Consider the following 15333-nt stretch of genomic DNA (forward strand, 5'->3'; position numbering starts at 1 on the left):
GTTTTTGATTTTATATTTAAGTCTTTGATCCATTTTGAGTTAGTTTTTGTGCATGGTGTGAGGTATGGGTCTTGTTTCAGTTTTTTGCAGATGGATAGCCAGTTACACCAGCACCATTTGTTAAAGAGACTGTGTTTTCCCCAATTAACGAACTTTGGGCCTTTGTTAAATATCAGCTGCTCGTAGGTGGATGAATTTAGGTCCAGATTCTCAATTCTGTTCCATTGGTCTATGTATCTGTTGTTGTACCAGTACCAGGCTGTTTTGACTACTGTGGCGGTATAATAGGTTCTAAATCACGTAGTGTGAGGCCTCTCACTTTGCTCTTCTTCTTGAGTAATGCTTTACTCATCCAGGGCCTCTTCCCTTTCCATATGAAGTTGGTGATTTGTTTCTCCATCTCATTGAAAAATGCCGTTGGAATCTGGATCGAGATTGCATTGTATCTGTAGATTGCTTTGGGTAGAACTGACATTTTCACAAAGTTGAGTCTTCCTATCCATGAGCAAGGTATGTTTTTCCACTTATGCAGGTCTCTTTTGGTTTCTTGCAGTAGCGTCTTGTAGTTTTCATTGTATAGGTCTTTTACGTCTCTGGTTAGATTTGTTCCAAAGTATTTTATCTTCTTGGGGACTGTTGTAAATGGTATTGATTTGGTGATTTCCTCTTGGAAGTTCTCTTTGTTGGTGTAGAGGAATCCAACTGATTTCTATATGTTTATCTTTGTGATGGTTAAGATTGTGTGTCAACTTGGCTGGGCGTGATTCTCAGTGTTTTAATGTGATCACTCCCATGACTGAATATACTGTAAGTAGCCAATCAGATGAAAGGGAGTCTCCTTGGGGGTATGGCCTGCATCTGATATAAGCAGACGTTCTGGCTTTTTGCTCACTCTGGATCCTATGGCTGCCTCCTGTCATCTCATCTCCAGTTCTTGGGACTTGAGCTGTCAGCTTATCTGCCGAACTTGGGATTCGTCAATCTTCACAGCCTGTGAGCAGAGCCCTGCTCTCTGACTTGCTGATCTGGGGTCCACGAGCCCCTGCAGCTACGTGAAATCAGGAGAAACCCTGTGCTCTTGCCTGCCGATCTTGGAATTTGTCAACCTTCACAGCCTGTAAGCAGGAGCCCTGCTCTCCGACCTGCCGATCTTGGGCTCACCAGCTTCTGCGGCTGCGTGATGGGAGAAGCCTCTACCCTGATCCACGGACTTGGGATGTTCTAGCCTCTACAATCGCATGGGCTGTTTCCTTGATATAAATCTCTATATATATGTATATTTATATGCTTTACTGGTTTTGCTTCTCTAGAGAACCCAGCCTAAGACAATCTTGTACCCTGATTCTTTGCTGAAATCTTCTATTAGTTCCAGTTGTTTTCTTGTGGATTCTTTAGGGTTTTCTGTGTATAAGATCATATCATCTGCAAACAGAGATACTTTGACTTCTTCCCTACCAATCTGGATGCCCTTTATCTCTTTTTCTAGCCTAACTGCTCTAGCTAGGACCTCCAGCACAACGTTGAATGAGAGTGGAGATAAACGGCATCTTTGTCTGGTTCTCCTTCTGAAGGGGAATGCTTTCAGAGTCTCTCCATTTAGATGATGTTGGCTGTTGGCTTTGTATAAATGCCCGTAATTATACTGAGGAATTTCCCTTCTATTCCTATTTTGTTAAGAGTTATTTCAAGAACGGGTATTGGACTTTGTCAAATGCCTTTTCTGCATCGACTGATAAGATCATGTGGTTCTTGTCTTTTGTTTTATTAATGTGATGGATTACATTGATTGTTTTTCTAACGTTAAACCATCCCTGCATACCTGGTATACCACTTGATCATGGTGAATTATTTTTTTGATATGTTGCTGAATTCTATTGGCTAGAATTTTGTTGAGGATTTTTGCATGAATGTTCATGAGGGATTCTGGTCTGTAATTTTCTTTTTTTGTGGTGTTTTTACCTGGTTTTGGGATCAGGGTTATGGTGGCTTCATAGAATGAGTTTGGGAGTATTCCATCCTTTTCTATGCTCTGAAATACCTTTAGTAGTAGTGGTGTTAGCTCTTCTCTGAAAGTTTGGTAGAATTCTCCAGTGAAACCATCCGGGCCAGGGCTTTTTTTTGGTTGGGATTTTTTAATTACCTTTTCAATCTCTTCCTTTGTTATATTTTTATTTAGTTATTCTACCTCCGTTTGTGTTAGTTAAGTAGTGAGTTTCCAGAAATTTGTCCATTTCCTCTAGGTTTTCAAATTTGTTAAGAGTATAATTTTTCATAGTATTCTGTTATGATTCTTTTAATTTCAGTTGGGTCTGTTGTGATATCATCCATCTTATTTCTTATACGGGTTATTTGCTTCCTCTCCTGTTTTTCTTTTGTCAGTTTGGTGAATGGTTTATTGATTTTGTTGATCTTTTCAAAGAACCAGGTTTTCGTCTTGTTAACTCTTTCAATTGTTTTTCTATTCTCTATTTCACTTCATTCTGCTATAATTCTTATTATTTCCTTTCTTGTGGTGCCTGAGGGCTTCTTTTGCTGCTCTCTTTCTACTTGTTTGAGCTGTAGGGTTAATTTTTGATTCTGGCCCTTAATTCTTTTTGGATATGTGCATTTACTGGTATAAACTGACCTATGAGCACTGCTTTTGTTGTGTCCCAAAGGTTCTGGTAGGATGTGTTTTTGTTCTTGTTTGATTCTGTGAATCTCTTTATTCCATCCTTAATTTTTTCTATAACCCAGTAGTTTCTGGGCACGGTGTTCTTCAGTTTCCATGTGTTTAATTCTTTTTCCTTGCTTTTTCTATTACCGATTGCTACTTTTATGGCTTTATGGTCAGAAAAGATGCTTTGTAATATTTTGATGCTTTGGCTTCTGTTAAGCTTGCTTTATGGCTTCATATGTGGTCTATTCTAGAGAAAGTTCCATTTGTGTTTAACTAGTTTTTATCCCACCACTCTTCTCTTCAAAATGAAAACATTCCAACACCAAGACTAGCCAGGGCTACCCCTAACTTTTAGTGTGGTGCTCCTCTAAGGCAATCAGTACACTTATTGACAGGCAATATGTTAAACTTTAAGAGGCACTGCTGTTAAGAGGCCAATTCATTGGTCTGATTCACGTACAAATGTGTGAGAAAGGATTCTGACAGACGTCTCAACGTATTTAACTAAATAAAAATGGAACTTTAAATTTTCCTTTCTATCCCTCTTTGTTTTAGAAAGTAATACAATATATACTGTTTTTTAGTTAATTGAAAGCCCTAGGTTTTCACAACTAACACATTTTTAAATTTCTGGTAGAAAAAGGCTCACTTGCTAAGAATGCTCAAGGGAATGCACAGTGACTTTTGGTGCTGTGAGTTACATTTGCAAGCTGTTCTAGATAGCAGGAAGGAAACTCCTCAGGAAGTCTTGCTCTTTCTGCTGCTGTTTAGCAATCCTTTGACACAAAGAATTAATTAGCTGGCAACCATTAGCAATAGTTAAAATTCCTCCAGAGATAGAAAGGTGGCACCAGAGTGTCTGATGCTTATCACTTTTACTTATTGGCTACCTTTAGCCAGGCAAGATTTACTGACCTAACATTTTTAAAAAGGAAAATCATTTTGCTACTTCCAAGGATACATTTACCATGGGGTGTGATAAATTAGTTCAATGTTCCTGACGCTGGCCAATAAACAGAACATAACAGATCTGGTTAGCTCCCTCTATCATAGAACCTTCCCTAGGTTAAGACTTCCTGTGCTTTTCTAAGGGTGTTAGGGCCTCAAATCAATTTGTACTTCTAAACTACATGCACCAGAAGGATGTAACTGTCAGGGAGCTATTTAAAATAAAAGGATCCACATCTATATTTACTAGCTCTGGTGGTTTTAAAAGATATCACATTTTACCTCACTGCCCTTTACGCCTATGAAAATCTGGAATCACACTAGAATTACAGAGAAGGAACTGCAAGGGGAAGGCAAGGCTTTGCCCAAATGTCTGACTGGTAATTGGTGACAAGGAATGTCAAACTTAGTCTGTCATTTGGTGCCATCAATCAGATCATCCAAATGCCCAATGTAGAAGGAACCAAGGTAAAAGCCAGGAAAATCAGTTGTCAGGTCTTCCTGTTCAAGTCTAACATGTTCTCTGTTTCAGTTTGTTCTAAGAAAAGAATACCCTTTACTCACTCTTTATATCATTAAGCTGTTTTGTCCATAGGAGAATAGGGAAGTGCTTGTAAAAAGTGCTGCTAAATCAACAGGGTGGAGATAAAAATCATCTTGTCCTTCTCAGCAGTGACTTGCCTGGCTGCAGGTAATATTGATCAGGCTGGTTGCAAGTAATACTGATCAGTGCAAATCTGGCAATCTCTCTTCATACTTCCTTTTCTAACAACATACACATCTGTTTCTGTGTTAGTGGCAAGAGTGCAATAGCAACAGCTTTACACTGCTTGCCAGAATAAGGGATACCAGGTATCTGGGCTCAGTATATCGAAAGGACATTGTTGATATACATGTACTAGATTATGGCACTAAGGTCAAAGCTCCACCCCAGGAAGTTTCTCCATATAAATCAATAAAACAAAAAAGACAGAAAGCCAGGAGTCATTTATTAGCAAAGGTGCTACAAAAATATGCACTTTCTCCTATGGCGTTGGGATGGACCATATTTTAGTTAGTTTGAAAAATATTTAACAATTTCTTACTTAAGGTCATGATATTAAAAACAACACAAAAAACCCCACAACAACCTACAAGTAATATCTTTGTTTAAAAATTCTCAACACATTATTCTCTTCGAAGGGAAATCCTGCCCAGATGGTTACTGATACAGATATCCTCCCTCCCCTTACCTGTTTATGAGGACCCCTGAGTATGTGTGCCTTAGCGCCTTCACAAGCCGTCCTCATTGCTTCCAGTGATGGTGTGCCCAACAGATCCGTGATCAAATCCAACTACAAGGAAACACAAAATGTAGAGGGATAGTAATCTCATGGAAACAATCTCTTATTACTCTTAAATCACAGCCTCAGAAACAAAGACCAAATTTGGTCAAAAAACTTTAGGGCAAGTTCCAGATTAACTGACAGGAACCTCTATTTCACTTTCTATTCTATTTAAAAAAGAAAGAAATCCATCTGATAGAAATACAGAAAATAAGTTTTAGCAAGCATGGTATTCTAAGGCTAGAGTAATTTAGGAGTCTGCATCTACCAGCCCTGGGTCTTGATATCATAGCCTCATAGCACAATCCTTGCAGAGTTGAGCTGCTCTTCAGCTGATGGTTAATGGTTGTTCTTTTCAAACAGATAATGAATGGATACTGATGGTTCATCAAGTAGCTAATCCACAAATCAGGCAGCTGTGATTTAATAAACACTCAGAACATTCACACCTGAAAGGAAAGTTAAGATCTCAAAGTTTGGGCCCATACACACCCTTTACATTCTAGTCATGCTAGAAATCTCTTACACTGGCAGAAAACTGTGGTACTTAGAAAACTAGCAGTGCCTAAGGCCACACTTAGCTAGCTGGGCACAATAAAAGAGACCAATAACAACTGTCTTCTCGCAAACAAGTCTTTGTAGGTAGCAAACTACCTTAACAATTTACTGTAGCGCTACAATTGTTCTAACTTCATAACGCAGTTAGCAGTGAGATTTCATCCCGAAACCTAGAAAATACTTTTCCTGGTTCTGGGGTTGCTGCATATAAAGCGCTATTTTTTGCACTTATCTAAACCATGGGGTAGCCATCAGCATCACTGCCACCTGGATAACGTTGATAACTGAGAAGCTTGCTTTCCACAGAAGTAAAGATCTCTATTCAAACCTTTTAGGGAAAAGCATGTAGGTGATACTTTCGGACCTCTAACAACCACACCAAAGGCAGAAGGAAATGGCTGGCTATGAAAACAAGTGGAAAGATTCAGAAAGTTTCCTAAAATGGGTCAAATCCAGAGATAAGAAACATTTTAACAAAGTACTACAGTACTAACAGTACCTAAGGTATTTATTTCTCAAAGATACAGAGAAAATGCTACAGAAAATATTACTTCCATTTAGAAGCTATACTCTTTCTATTCTAGATCTTGATTTCTCACCCCAAAATACATTAAGAATAGATAGTTACGGGTTTTCCTTCAGCAGCAACGGGAGACTGGCAAACTCAAGATCTATGTGTTTCTAGAGAAAATTAGGTATCTGAATCCCATTCCAGCTGCTTCACACTTTCCTCTATACATTCTTTTCAAGCAGCCATCTGAGATTCTTGTCCAATATATATAGGATTTGATCACTTCCTTAATTTTTACTTCAGCTTTTCTGTATGTAATGTAGTAGTGACATTCATTTTATGGGAGCTTATGACCAGATATGATAGTCTTACAGATAATTAAAAGTTAGTTGAACTCTATTTTCTACCTTTAGAATATACTGTGTGCATATGTTCTAACTGTAGAACATATACACACAGAAATATACAACATACTATAATCTCTCAGACTGGTTTCAGACATATTACTAACAATTAGTAAAAATAGGCTTTCAGTAGGACTGAGGGCTTTATGCATATCACAACTTGATTGCTCTAAGCATTCTCTGAAGTATGATTTTTAAAAATTTTTTATTGTGCTTTAAGTGAAAGCTTACAGCTCAAGTTAGTTTCTCATATAAAAATTTATACACACATTTTTATGTGACCCTAGTTGCTCTCCCTATACTGTGACAGCACACTCCTCCTTTCCACCTGGATTTCCCGTGTCCGTTCAACCAGCTCCTGACCCTCTCTGCTGTCTCATCTTGTTTCCGGACAGGAGCTGCCCATTTAGTCTCGTGTATCTACTTGAACTAAGAAGCACACTCTTCACGAGTATCATTTTATGTCTTATAGTCCAGTCTAATCTTTGTCTGAAGAGTTGGCTTCAGAAATGGTTTTAGTTCCAGGTTAACAGAGAGTCTGGGGGCCATGTCTTCTGGGGTTCCTCCAGTCTCAGTCAGACCATTAAGTCTGGTCTGTTTACTAGAATTTGAGTTCTGCACCCCACTTTTCTCCTGCTCCATCAGGGACTCTCTGTTGTGTTCCCTGTGAGAGCAGTCACTGGTCATTGGTTGGCCAGGCAACATGTAGTTCTTCTGCTCTCAGGCTAATGGAGTCTCTGGTTTATGTGGCCCTTGGGCTAATACTTTCTTTGTGTCTTTGGTGTTCTTCATTTTCCTTTGCTCCAGGTAGGCTGGAACCAACTGATGCATCTTGGATGGCCACTTGCTAGCTTTTAAGACCCCAGACACCACTCGCCAAAGTGGGATGCAGAACATTTTCTTAATAAACTTTGTTATGCCAATTGACCTACATGTCCCCTGAAACCATGGTCCCCAGACCCCTGCCCCTGCTACTCTGTCCCTCGAAGTGTTTGGTTGTATTCAGGAAACTTCTTAGCTTTTGGTTTAGTCCAGTTGTGCTGAATTCCCCTGTATTGTGTGTTTTCCTTCCCTTCACCTAGGATAATTCTTGTCTACTAGGTAGTAAGATATTTTTTTAAAGAAATAATTTTAAAGTTCTAAAGAAATTGAACAATAAAGTGAATATTATCAATAGTACCCAATTTTAGATTACATATTATACACATCTGATAATTTTCTATCACCAGGATCAATTTTTAAGATGTAAACAAAAATTGATTTTGACTTGTGGCGACCCCATGTGTATCAGAGTAGAACTGTGCTCCATAGGGTTTTCAGTGGCTGATTTTTCAGAATTAGATCGCCAGGCCTTTCTTCCAAGGGGCCTCTGGGTGTACTCAAATCTCCAATCGTTTGGTTAGCACCACACAGGGATTCCTTGAATGCACTGTCTTTAGGTGCCATCAAGTCAGTTCTGACTTTATGTGTAATAGAGCAACATTATGTAAAACAGAACAAAACACTGAATGCATAGCAGAGAAATAAATTTAAATGTTGATCACAGCATATATAATTTCTAACATATTAGTTGACAATTTGTAGAAAAAGCATGAAAGAAATGATTCCATTTCTGGTCAAGTGTATGGATTATTTACAAAGATACACAGTAGTCAGTGTGACCTTTTAAGAACATCTATCAAATCGTAACACTCTCCTCAAAACCTTCAGATAGCTTCCTATCACACTTAGAACAAAATCCAAAGTCCTTATCAAGTCAAACATGGTCAGGCCTCTGACCCTTCCTCTGACCTCGCCTCCTATATGCTCTTCTTTGATCATGCTCCTCAGCCACATGGCCTTGTCATTCTTCAAACATGCTAAGCTTGTACCTGCCTCAGAGGCTTTATGTCAGTTGTCCCTCTACCTGAACACTTTCCCCCAACATCCTGGTTGCTCCCTCATTTCACTTGGATCACTCCTCAGATGTTATCTCCTCAGAGAATCCTTTAGCACTGCTCTACTTCACCATCATTCTCTATCCCTAACTTGGTTTAATTTTTTTTGGTAGAATTTATCATTAGCTGGAATTATGTTTATTTTCCGTCTCATGTAAAAGTTTCACAAAGGCAGAAACTAACTCTGTCTTACTTACTGCTATATCCCTAGCATCCACTTGGCACACCACCACCATCGTAACTACTGGCATTTATTGAGTGCCAGGTTTTTTCAGCTTTACGACTTCATTTAACCTGCACAACAATCCTCAGAACAGTTTGAGATCAAAAACACCAAGGAACAGAGAAGTAACTTGCCTAAGTTTAACAGCTTAGTAAGTGGCAGAGCTCGGTTTTGAACCTACCAACGTGATTCCATAGTCTGAGCTCATCATCATTACATTGTTCTAATACAACTAATATTGTTAAATTTCTGAGTATGAAATATTTAGGAACTATTCCAAGAAAATACGTGTACTAATGAATTAGCTATATAAAAGCAGACAAAGTATCATGGACACTTTCCTAAAGCTACATTTTAATTGGCTTCTGACGTTCTCTGTCATATTTAAATATTTTAGCTCAATAATAAAGTTTAGAAATCTTTTTTAAATGTTCAAATTTAAAAAAATAAACACTCAAAATTTATATTCTAAGCACAAAGTGTAAGTACATGAAGTCACCAAACACATTTTCAAGACAGAGCCACTCAGTCAGACAGAACACGGGCCCTCTAACAACTGAAGATTATACTTGTGCAAATGGTTACAGTAGAGTCTGCTGCTATGCATCAGTGCATGTAATAAAGTCAACATTCTCTCTAATATGCTTGTAAGTTACAAAATGAATCTCTCTGTAATCTTTAACTTCATAATATTCTGAATTTTAAGTGAACCTGAATTTGCTAAAAGCAAATTAGACAGTACAATGAATAAGCCAAAAACATGCGTGCAAGATGGGTTTTTCCTTCAAATTCGTAATAGAACTGAAAGCTACTAAAGCCTAAAGTGAAATCATACCTGCTGAATGGGACTCTGTGCCTGAAACAATATTCTTCGTCCTAGTAGTTCTGCAAAAATACAGCCGACAGACCAGATGTCAATAGCATTGCTGTAATGACGGCTGCCCATCAGGATTTCTGGAGCCCGATAATACTGAGTAACAACTTCCTGAGTCATATGACGAGATTCATCTAATTCTTCCACTCTGGCCAATCCAAAATCACAAATCTAAACAGAAAAGATTATCAAAATATTGTCAAACAAATGCATTTGCACATGCAAGAGTACAAAACAAAGCAAAACCTTGATAGACCTCTGAACTTTGAAAAGTTTTCTGTGATTATTGGCGTGGCAATATACAATCTGATCTCATTTGGAGGAACGCAGGGAAGAAAAAGTCTCCAAACTTCCAAAAAACCAAACCCACTGCCATTGAGTCATTTCTGACTCATATTAACCCTATAGGACAGAGTAGATCTGCCCCATAGGGTTTTCAAGGCTGTAAATCTTTACGGAAGCAGACTGCCACATCTCTATCCAGCAGAGCGGCTGATGGGTTTGAACCGCTGACCTTTTGGTTAGCAGCTGAGAGCTTTAAACGACTGCATCACCCGGGCTCCTCTTTCAAACTTCCATGTTTCTATATAAAATAATATATCTTAAAAATAGTCTTCTAATCTTTAATCTGTTTTCAACTGGTAACTAAACCAAAAATAAAATAAAATAACTAGATGCATATTTCTAGTTTAATGTAAAAACACCCAAGCTTTCTGTTTCCAACGCTGGCTTATAGAGGAAGTTAAGGTAAAAGCAGCATATCTTGAAGACCTCCTGAGCAGAGACTATACCCACCACACTTATGGAATATTTGTAGTAAAATGTCTTTAAAGCTATGGGTTTCAAATTGAGTCCTGCTGAATCCAGTTCTGAGGAGGTACACTTCAGGGGTTCCATGCTTTATTTAAACTTCACATGTATATATCTATTTAAAATACTAATTCACACTCAAATGTGTTATATGTCAAAATGTGGCACACTGTAGAATATCAATGCTACTAGTTCATTCATTTCTTCATGCCATAAATATTTAATTGAGTACCTGTTCTGTTTCAGACAGTATGCTAGAATCTGAAGACATAGCAATAAAAACAAAGACTGTTTAACTGAACAGAGGTTACAAGCTGACCTGCTATAAATACCACCACCAGCAGCAACTACTGCTTATCTCAAGGAATTAAGATTTTCTTGATACTGGGCAAAGCACAAACACAGGGAGCACTGAGAATAAGATAGTCATGGCCATCTCAAAGTTTAGTCACAAAAGCCCTGGTGTTCTCTTTTCCAATCAATATTATAAGTAATGAAATACCACTTTTTATCTGTTTTCTAAGTTGAGGTCCTAGCATAAGATTTTGTTGGAAAAAAGCTTTTAAAAAGTTTGAAAACCACCACTTCAAAAGAAACAAAAATTTCCCCTAATTTTTGACAATACCCTCGTTCTGTCTTGAATCTAATACATCCAGTCACACCAAATGAATTCATGTGTATATGTGACAATGAATCAGTGGAAACAAACATCATTAAAACTTAAAAATGAAGGAAAACTTTACAGACCACACAGAGAAAGCATACCAAAAAAAAAAAAAAAAAAAGGAAGAAAGGTATATTTATCAAATCTTCCCAAAGGCTGATGTTTAAATAACACGTAACCCTACTAGCTGGCCATGACTTTTTAGGATATCTTTTAAAATAAAATAAAGCAAGACAAAACCAAAGAAAAGAACTTAAACTCATTTTCCTATCTTTTTCTTATACTTATATATACATGAAAAAAAAAAAACCAGCCAACATCCAATAACAGAAGTCTTCTGTTACAAAGCAAGTCCCTTGTTAAACATATTAGTCTTATCTGGGACCGTTTTTTTGGCAACCTACCTGGAAGAAAAGCTAAACCTAAAGAAAGAAGCTTATATGATCAGATAACTAAAAAGATATTGAGATTTCCAGTAAAATTATCCATCCTGTGCTTAACAGGAAACAAAATACATTTGCAATACGAAAGGATACTAATTTTAAAGACATGCTTGGTCATAATTATCTTTGATGGATTTGCACATTCAAGAAGAAAGATCGGTGTCTGTAGCCTGCTCTCTATACTGGCTATTTAATAATGCAAGCCTCTAAGGCAAGTCAAAGGAGTAGAGCAAAATTTCAATTTGTTCTGATCTGTGTGTTGTTTGATAACAAATGACATTTTCCTTTAGTTACCCATTCCTGTAGCCAGAGGTTGCAATAACAGCACAACAATTTGGAAAACAGACTTCAGGCAGTTAATGGCATTGAGCACAACAGGTTCTACACAAAAACCTTTGTGAAATTTTTCAATCAAAATCCAAAACAACAAGAAATTGGCTTGAATTATCATAAGATTTATTTGGTATGAATAGGGCAAAAAATTACTAAAAGGTTTTAAAATTTTTAAATTGAAAAAAATCAGAAGAGTTATTAGGTGTGGGCTGCAAGTTCTCTTTACAAAGTGAAGTGGCAAGGCAATAAACTCAACAACTTACAGAAAGAATGGTTACTTTAGTGGACCTTGGGGACAACCAATCTCTTCGTGGAAACAGAAAATGGAACTACAATATCAGTTGTTTTCATAAAAATATGAAAACAGGTTGTTATCCTTCTAGAGTTAAAAACAGCCACAGGGCTCTTTCGAGGGAATAATGAAGGGAGAATTTTCACTCATAAGCAGTACAATCCACCAGCTTTTACAGAGAATTGGCCCACAGTTTAAAGAAAGCATTTAAAATAAAAATGAAATTCACTTATACACTTGACTTTAATGCTTGGTTTAACTGCCAACAAGTAGTAATGGCAGTCTTAATTAATTTTAAGGTAGGCAATATTTAAAAAACAGTTCTTTTCAAATAGATCAGTTGAAATGTTAAGAATATTTACTGTAGACTGAAGCACCACATTGTAGCCACTCATGAAATAAGTGGAATTTTTATTTGGTTATACAGAGGTGACATGCTCTATGGAGGTCCTTATCTCTAATTTCTACGATGGGGGAAATATGTTGAACCTCTCACTATTTTAGGGGTTCTGCTCATACATGAGGAACCCTGGTGGCACAGCAGTTAAGCGCTTGGCTGCTAACTAAAAGGTCGGCAGTTCGAACTCACCAGCCGCTCTGCAGGCGAAAGATGGGGCAGTCTGCTTCCGTAGATTTACAGCCTTGGAAACCCTATGGGGCAGTTCTACTCTGTCTTACTGGGTCACTAAGAGTCGGAATTGACTCAGTGGCAACGGGTTTGTTTTGTTTTTTTTTTTGCTCATACATATCTGTATTAGAAAGAAGTGGGGAAATGCACATATGTGGATTTTGCTATTTGTGAGCCCTTCTAGGAAAAGACAGTGGGAGGATGGTAGTAAAGCTGAAATTGATGACTTGAGATTTTGGGGCTACTAATTATAATTAATCCTGTAATCAATTTCCATGCAGAGGAATAACTGAGTATTGGCTACTCTATTTTGTGGAAATACATTTGATACGTGCATACACCCTTTTTCTGGCTTAGCATTTTCACTTTTAAATATGTTTCTACTTCTCTACTTTGCTACCTCAGTGAAACAGCAAAAAGAAATGTTATTTGTATAAAAATGCAGACAATCTTCCTAAAAACCATACTTTATTCTCACATAAGGAGAAGCTTACTGGCCTTCCAATGTTTCTTCTGATATATATACTTCCTTTAATGAAGGAACACTCTGTAAGAAAGGTCACCTTCTCTTTTCTTCTTTTAGGTCACATTGTAATTCCAATTTCAGTGTTTCCAAAACATATGCAAACTATCATGAAGAAACCATGAGCCAAGACTACAATACTTACTATGGCCATGACTAGTGATATCGCTAGAGAAAACTGGGTTAATTTCGTGCAAAGTAATGGAAATACATTTAAATATTTTTCCCCCCAAAACATGTTCTTAAAATCTGCCCTGATATTCTGATTTTTTTCAGATAGTTAAATAAACTGAAAAGCTACCTTTAGAACACAGTTGCTGTTCACAAGGAGATTCCCTGGCTTAATGTCTCGATGTAAAATGCCAGCTGAATGGAGATATTTCAAACCTGAAATAACAAACAGATATAATTGTAGATATTTAATTCCTTCCACTTAAGCAATGGTTCAGGAAAAATCTTAGAAGGAAACAGCGAGTAGAGGATTTAACATTGTTCCCTAAATAACTACATAATGAACATTATTATTAAAAGCTTGACTTAGTCCCATCTCAAAAAACTATAATTTTGCTACTGTAAAATAAAATGTCATCAAGGTTTGCACAATCTAGAGGTAATGTCTGTAATTCAGAAGAGTATTTCCCTTTAACACAGATAAGCTTCTCAGGCACTAGAGTTAAGACTGACCGTACCAACAACCTTGAACTGCCCATCAGTGTGGCTACAAGGAACTCTCTACTGAATACTCTTCAACCCATGACTCTAAACCTGCTCCAACAAAATAGTTCCCATCAACCAAAGGGAGCTTTTCTCAATGATATGACAACATTCAGGAGCCTGTCCAGGATAACTAATCACTTTTTAAAATCTCTGACATCTTATAGACTGGGGGCTTCAGCACTGCTACATAAAGGTCACAGCCTCAAGGTTGAGTCTTCTTTGAATAAAAAGCAGCAAATCATGTTTTTCTCAAGTGTAAAGGAGTTAATATATTCTCCTCTACCACCACCTCAGGGTATCAACAAGTCTATCAGAGGTGAATATTCTAGTTTTGCTTATGTGTTTCAATCCTTTTGGGAGATGCTTTTCAATCTTGACAAAGAATGTCTTAACTCTATGAATTACATGAAAAAAATATTTTACTAGATATGAAAGCTGTTTTAGCTTTAACAATTCTCCATTTGTAACAGCAAATTCTGAAAGACACAACTGATGGCCAGAAGAGGTGGCAACATCAGCCCAAATCACTTCTCAATCAAGTCAGCACTCTTTAATATGCCAGACATTTAGCTGGCTGTTTTTTTCAGTCTCCTCCATCTGCTTTTGTTTTAAAGGTCATTTTGTTTCTCTAGAGTTGGACTTGGGTATACCAGCCTACACTCTGACAAGGCCCACTACTGCTGGCTTATAGGATGGATGTTGCTATTAGGAGATACAGTTACTTTTCAATCTAGTCATCTGATGCCACGTGTTCCTACTCTGTCGAGAACTAATGACTGTTTAGTGGAATCTTTGTGACAAACCATCCCTGCTATTTACTCCCCTACCTCCCTAAATTATTAATCCACTCTACTGCCTACTGAATTAGACGGGGCCTTCTTTACTATCACCAAATAAATACGAACCATTTGGCCACCCTTAAAAGACATCCCTAACATCAAATATAGCAATTACTAAATACACCTTGGCCAAAAGATAAAAGACTTAAGTGCAGAAGAAAATCTTGGAAGGTCAGATTAGTTAAAGTTTAAATGAAAAGCAAAACAATTCATTTATACAGTGACACTGCCTTCTCCTTCATTAAAAAAATCTTACCTCGTAAAATCTGATAAAGAAAAACTTTGACATGATCTGAGCTGAGTGGTTGAGGAGAGACGATAATTTTATGTAGGTCACTCTGCATCAATTCTGTGACAACATATCTTAAGGTTTTAAGTTAAGGACAGTTCAGAAAATGCAGTGCCCGATCCCCTCAAAGTAGTCACAAGGTCTAAAAAATAACTTCTACTCTCAAGGCTGGAAAAGTTGAGGGAAGAAAGCTTTCAGAAAGCATGACAGAGGTTGAGAATTCCAGTCCTCACAAGATATAACAAGGCCAAAATTAAATAATTTACATGTTTAAAAGTTGGCTGAAGTAAACAACCAAACAACTTCCCTGTAATCAGCATCATAAATGAGAAAAACAAGGGTAAACACTTTAAAAC

At 37.4% G+C, this 15333-nt stretch overlaps 1 protein-coding gene across 3 annotated transcripts in view; it reads right to left on the minus strand.

The window, feature by feature from the left end:
• Positions 1-15333, minus strand: part of NLK (nemo like kinase) — a 191780-nt gene that overhangs the window by 28184 nt on the left and 148263 nt on the right. For all 3 annotated transcript variants that reach the window (XR_002825451.1, XR_001121533.2, XM_004385384.3), the window contains exons 4-7: positions 14945-15051; positions 13434-13519; positions 9401-9610; positions 4840-4941 (exon numbers count right to left, since the gene is read on the minus strand). Coding sequence is in view for 1 of the 3 variants with exons in the window: in XM_004385384.3 (XP_004385441.1) it covers positions 4840-4941; positions 9401-9610; positions 13434-13519; positions 14945-15051 (505 nt within the window). In the remaining 2 variants the exon portion in view is untranslated. The remainder of the gene's footprint in view (positions 1-4839; positions 4942-9400; positions 9611-13433; positions 13520-14944; positions 15052-15333) is intronic.

This window comes from Trichechus manatus, unplaced genomic scaffold (genome assembly GCF_000243295.1).
Source record: "Trichechus manatus latirostris isolate Lorelei unplaced genomic scaffold, TriManLat1.0 scaffold00138, whole genome shotgun sequence".
Classification (NCBI taxonomy): domain Eukaryota; kingdom Metazoa; phylum Chordata; class Mammalia; order Sirenia; family Trichechidae; genus Trichechus; species Trichechus manatus.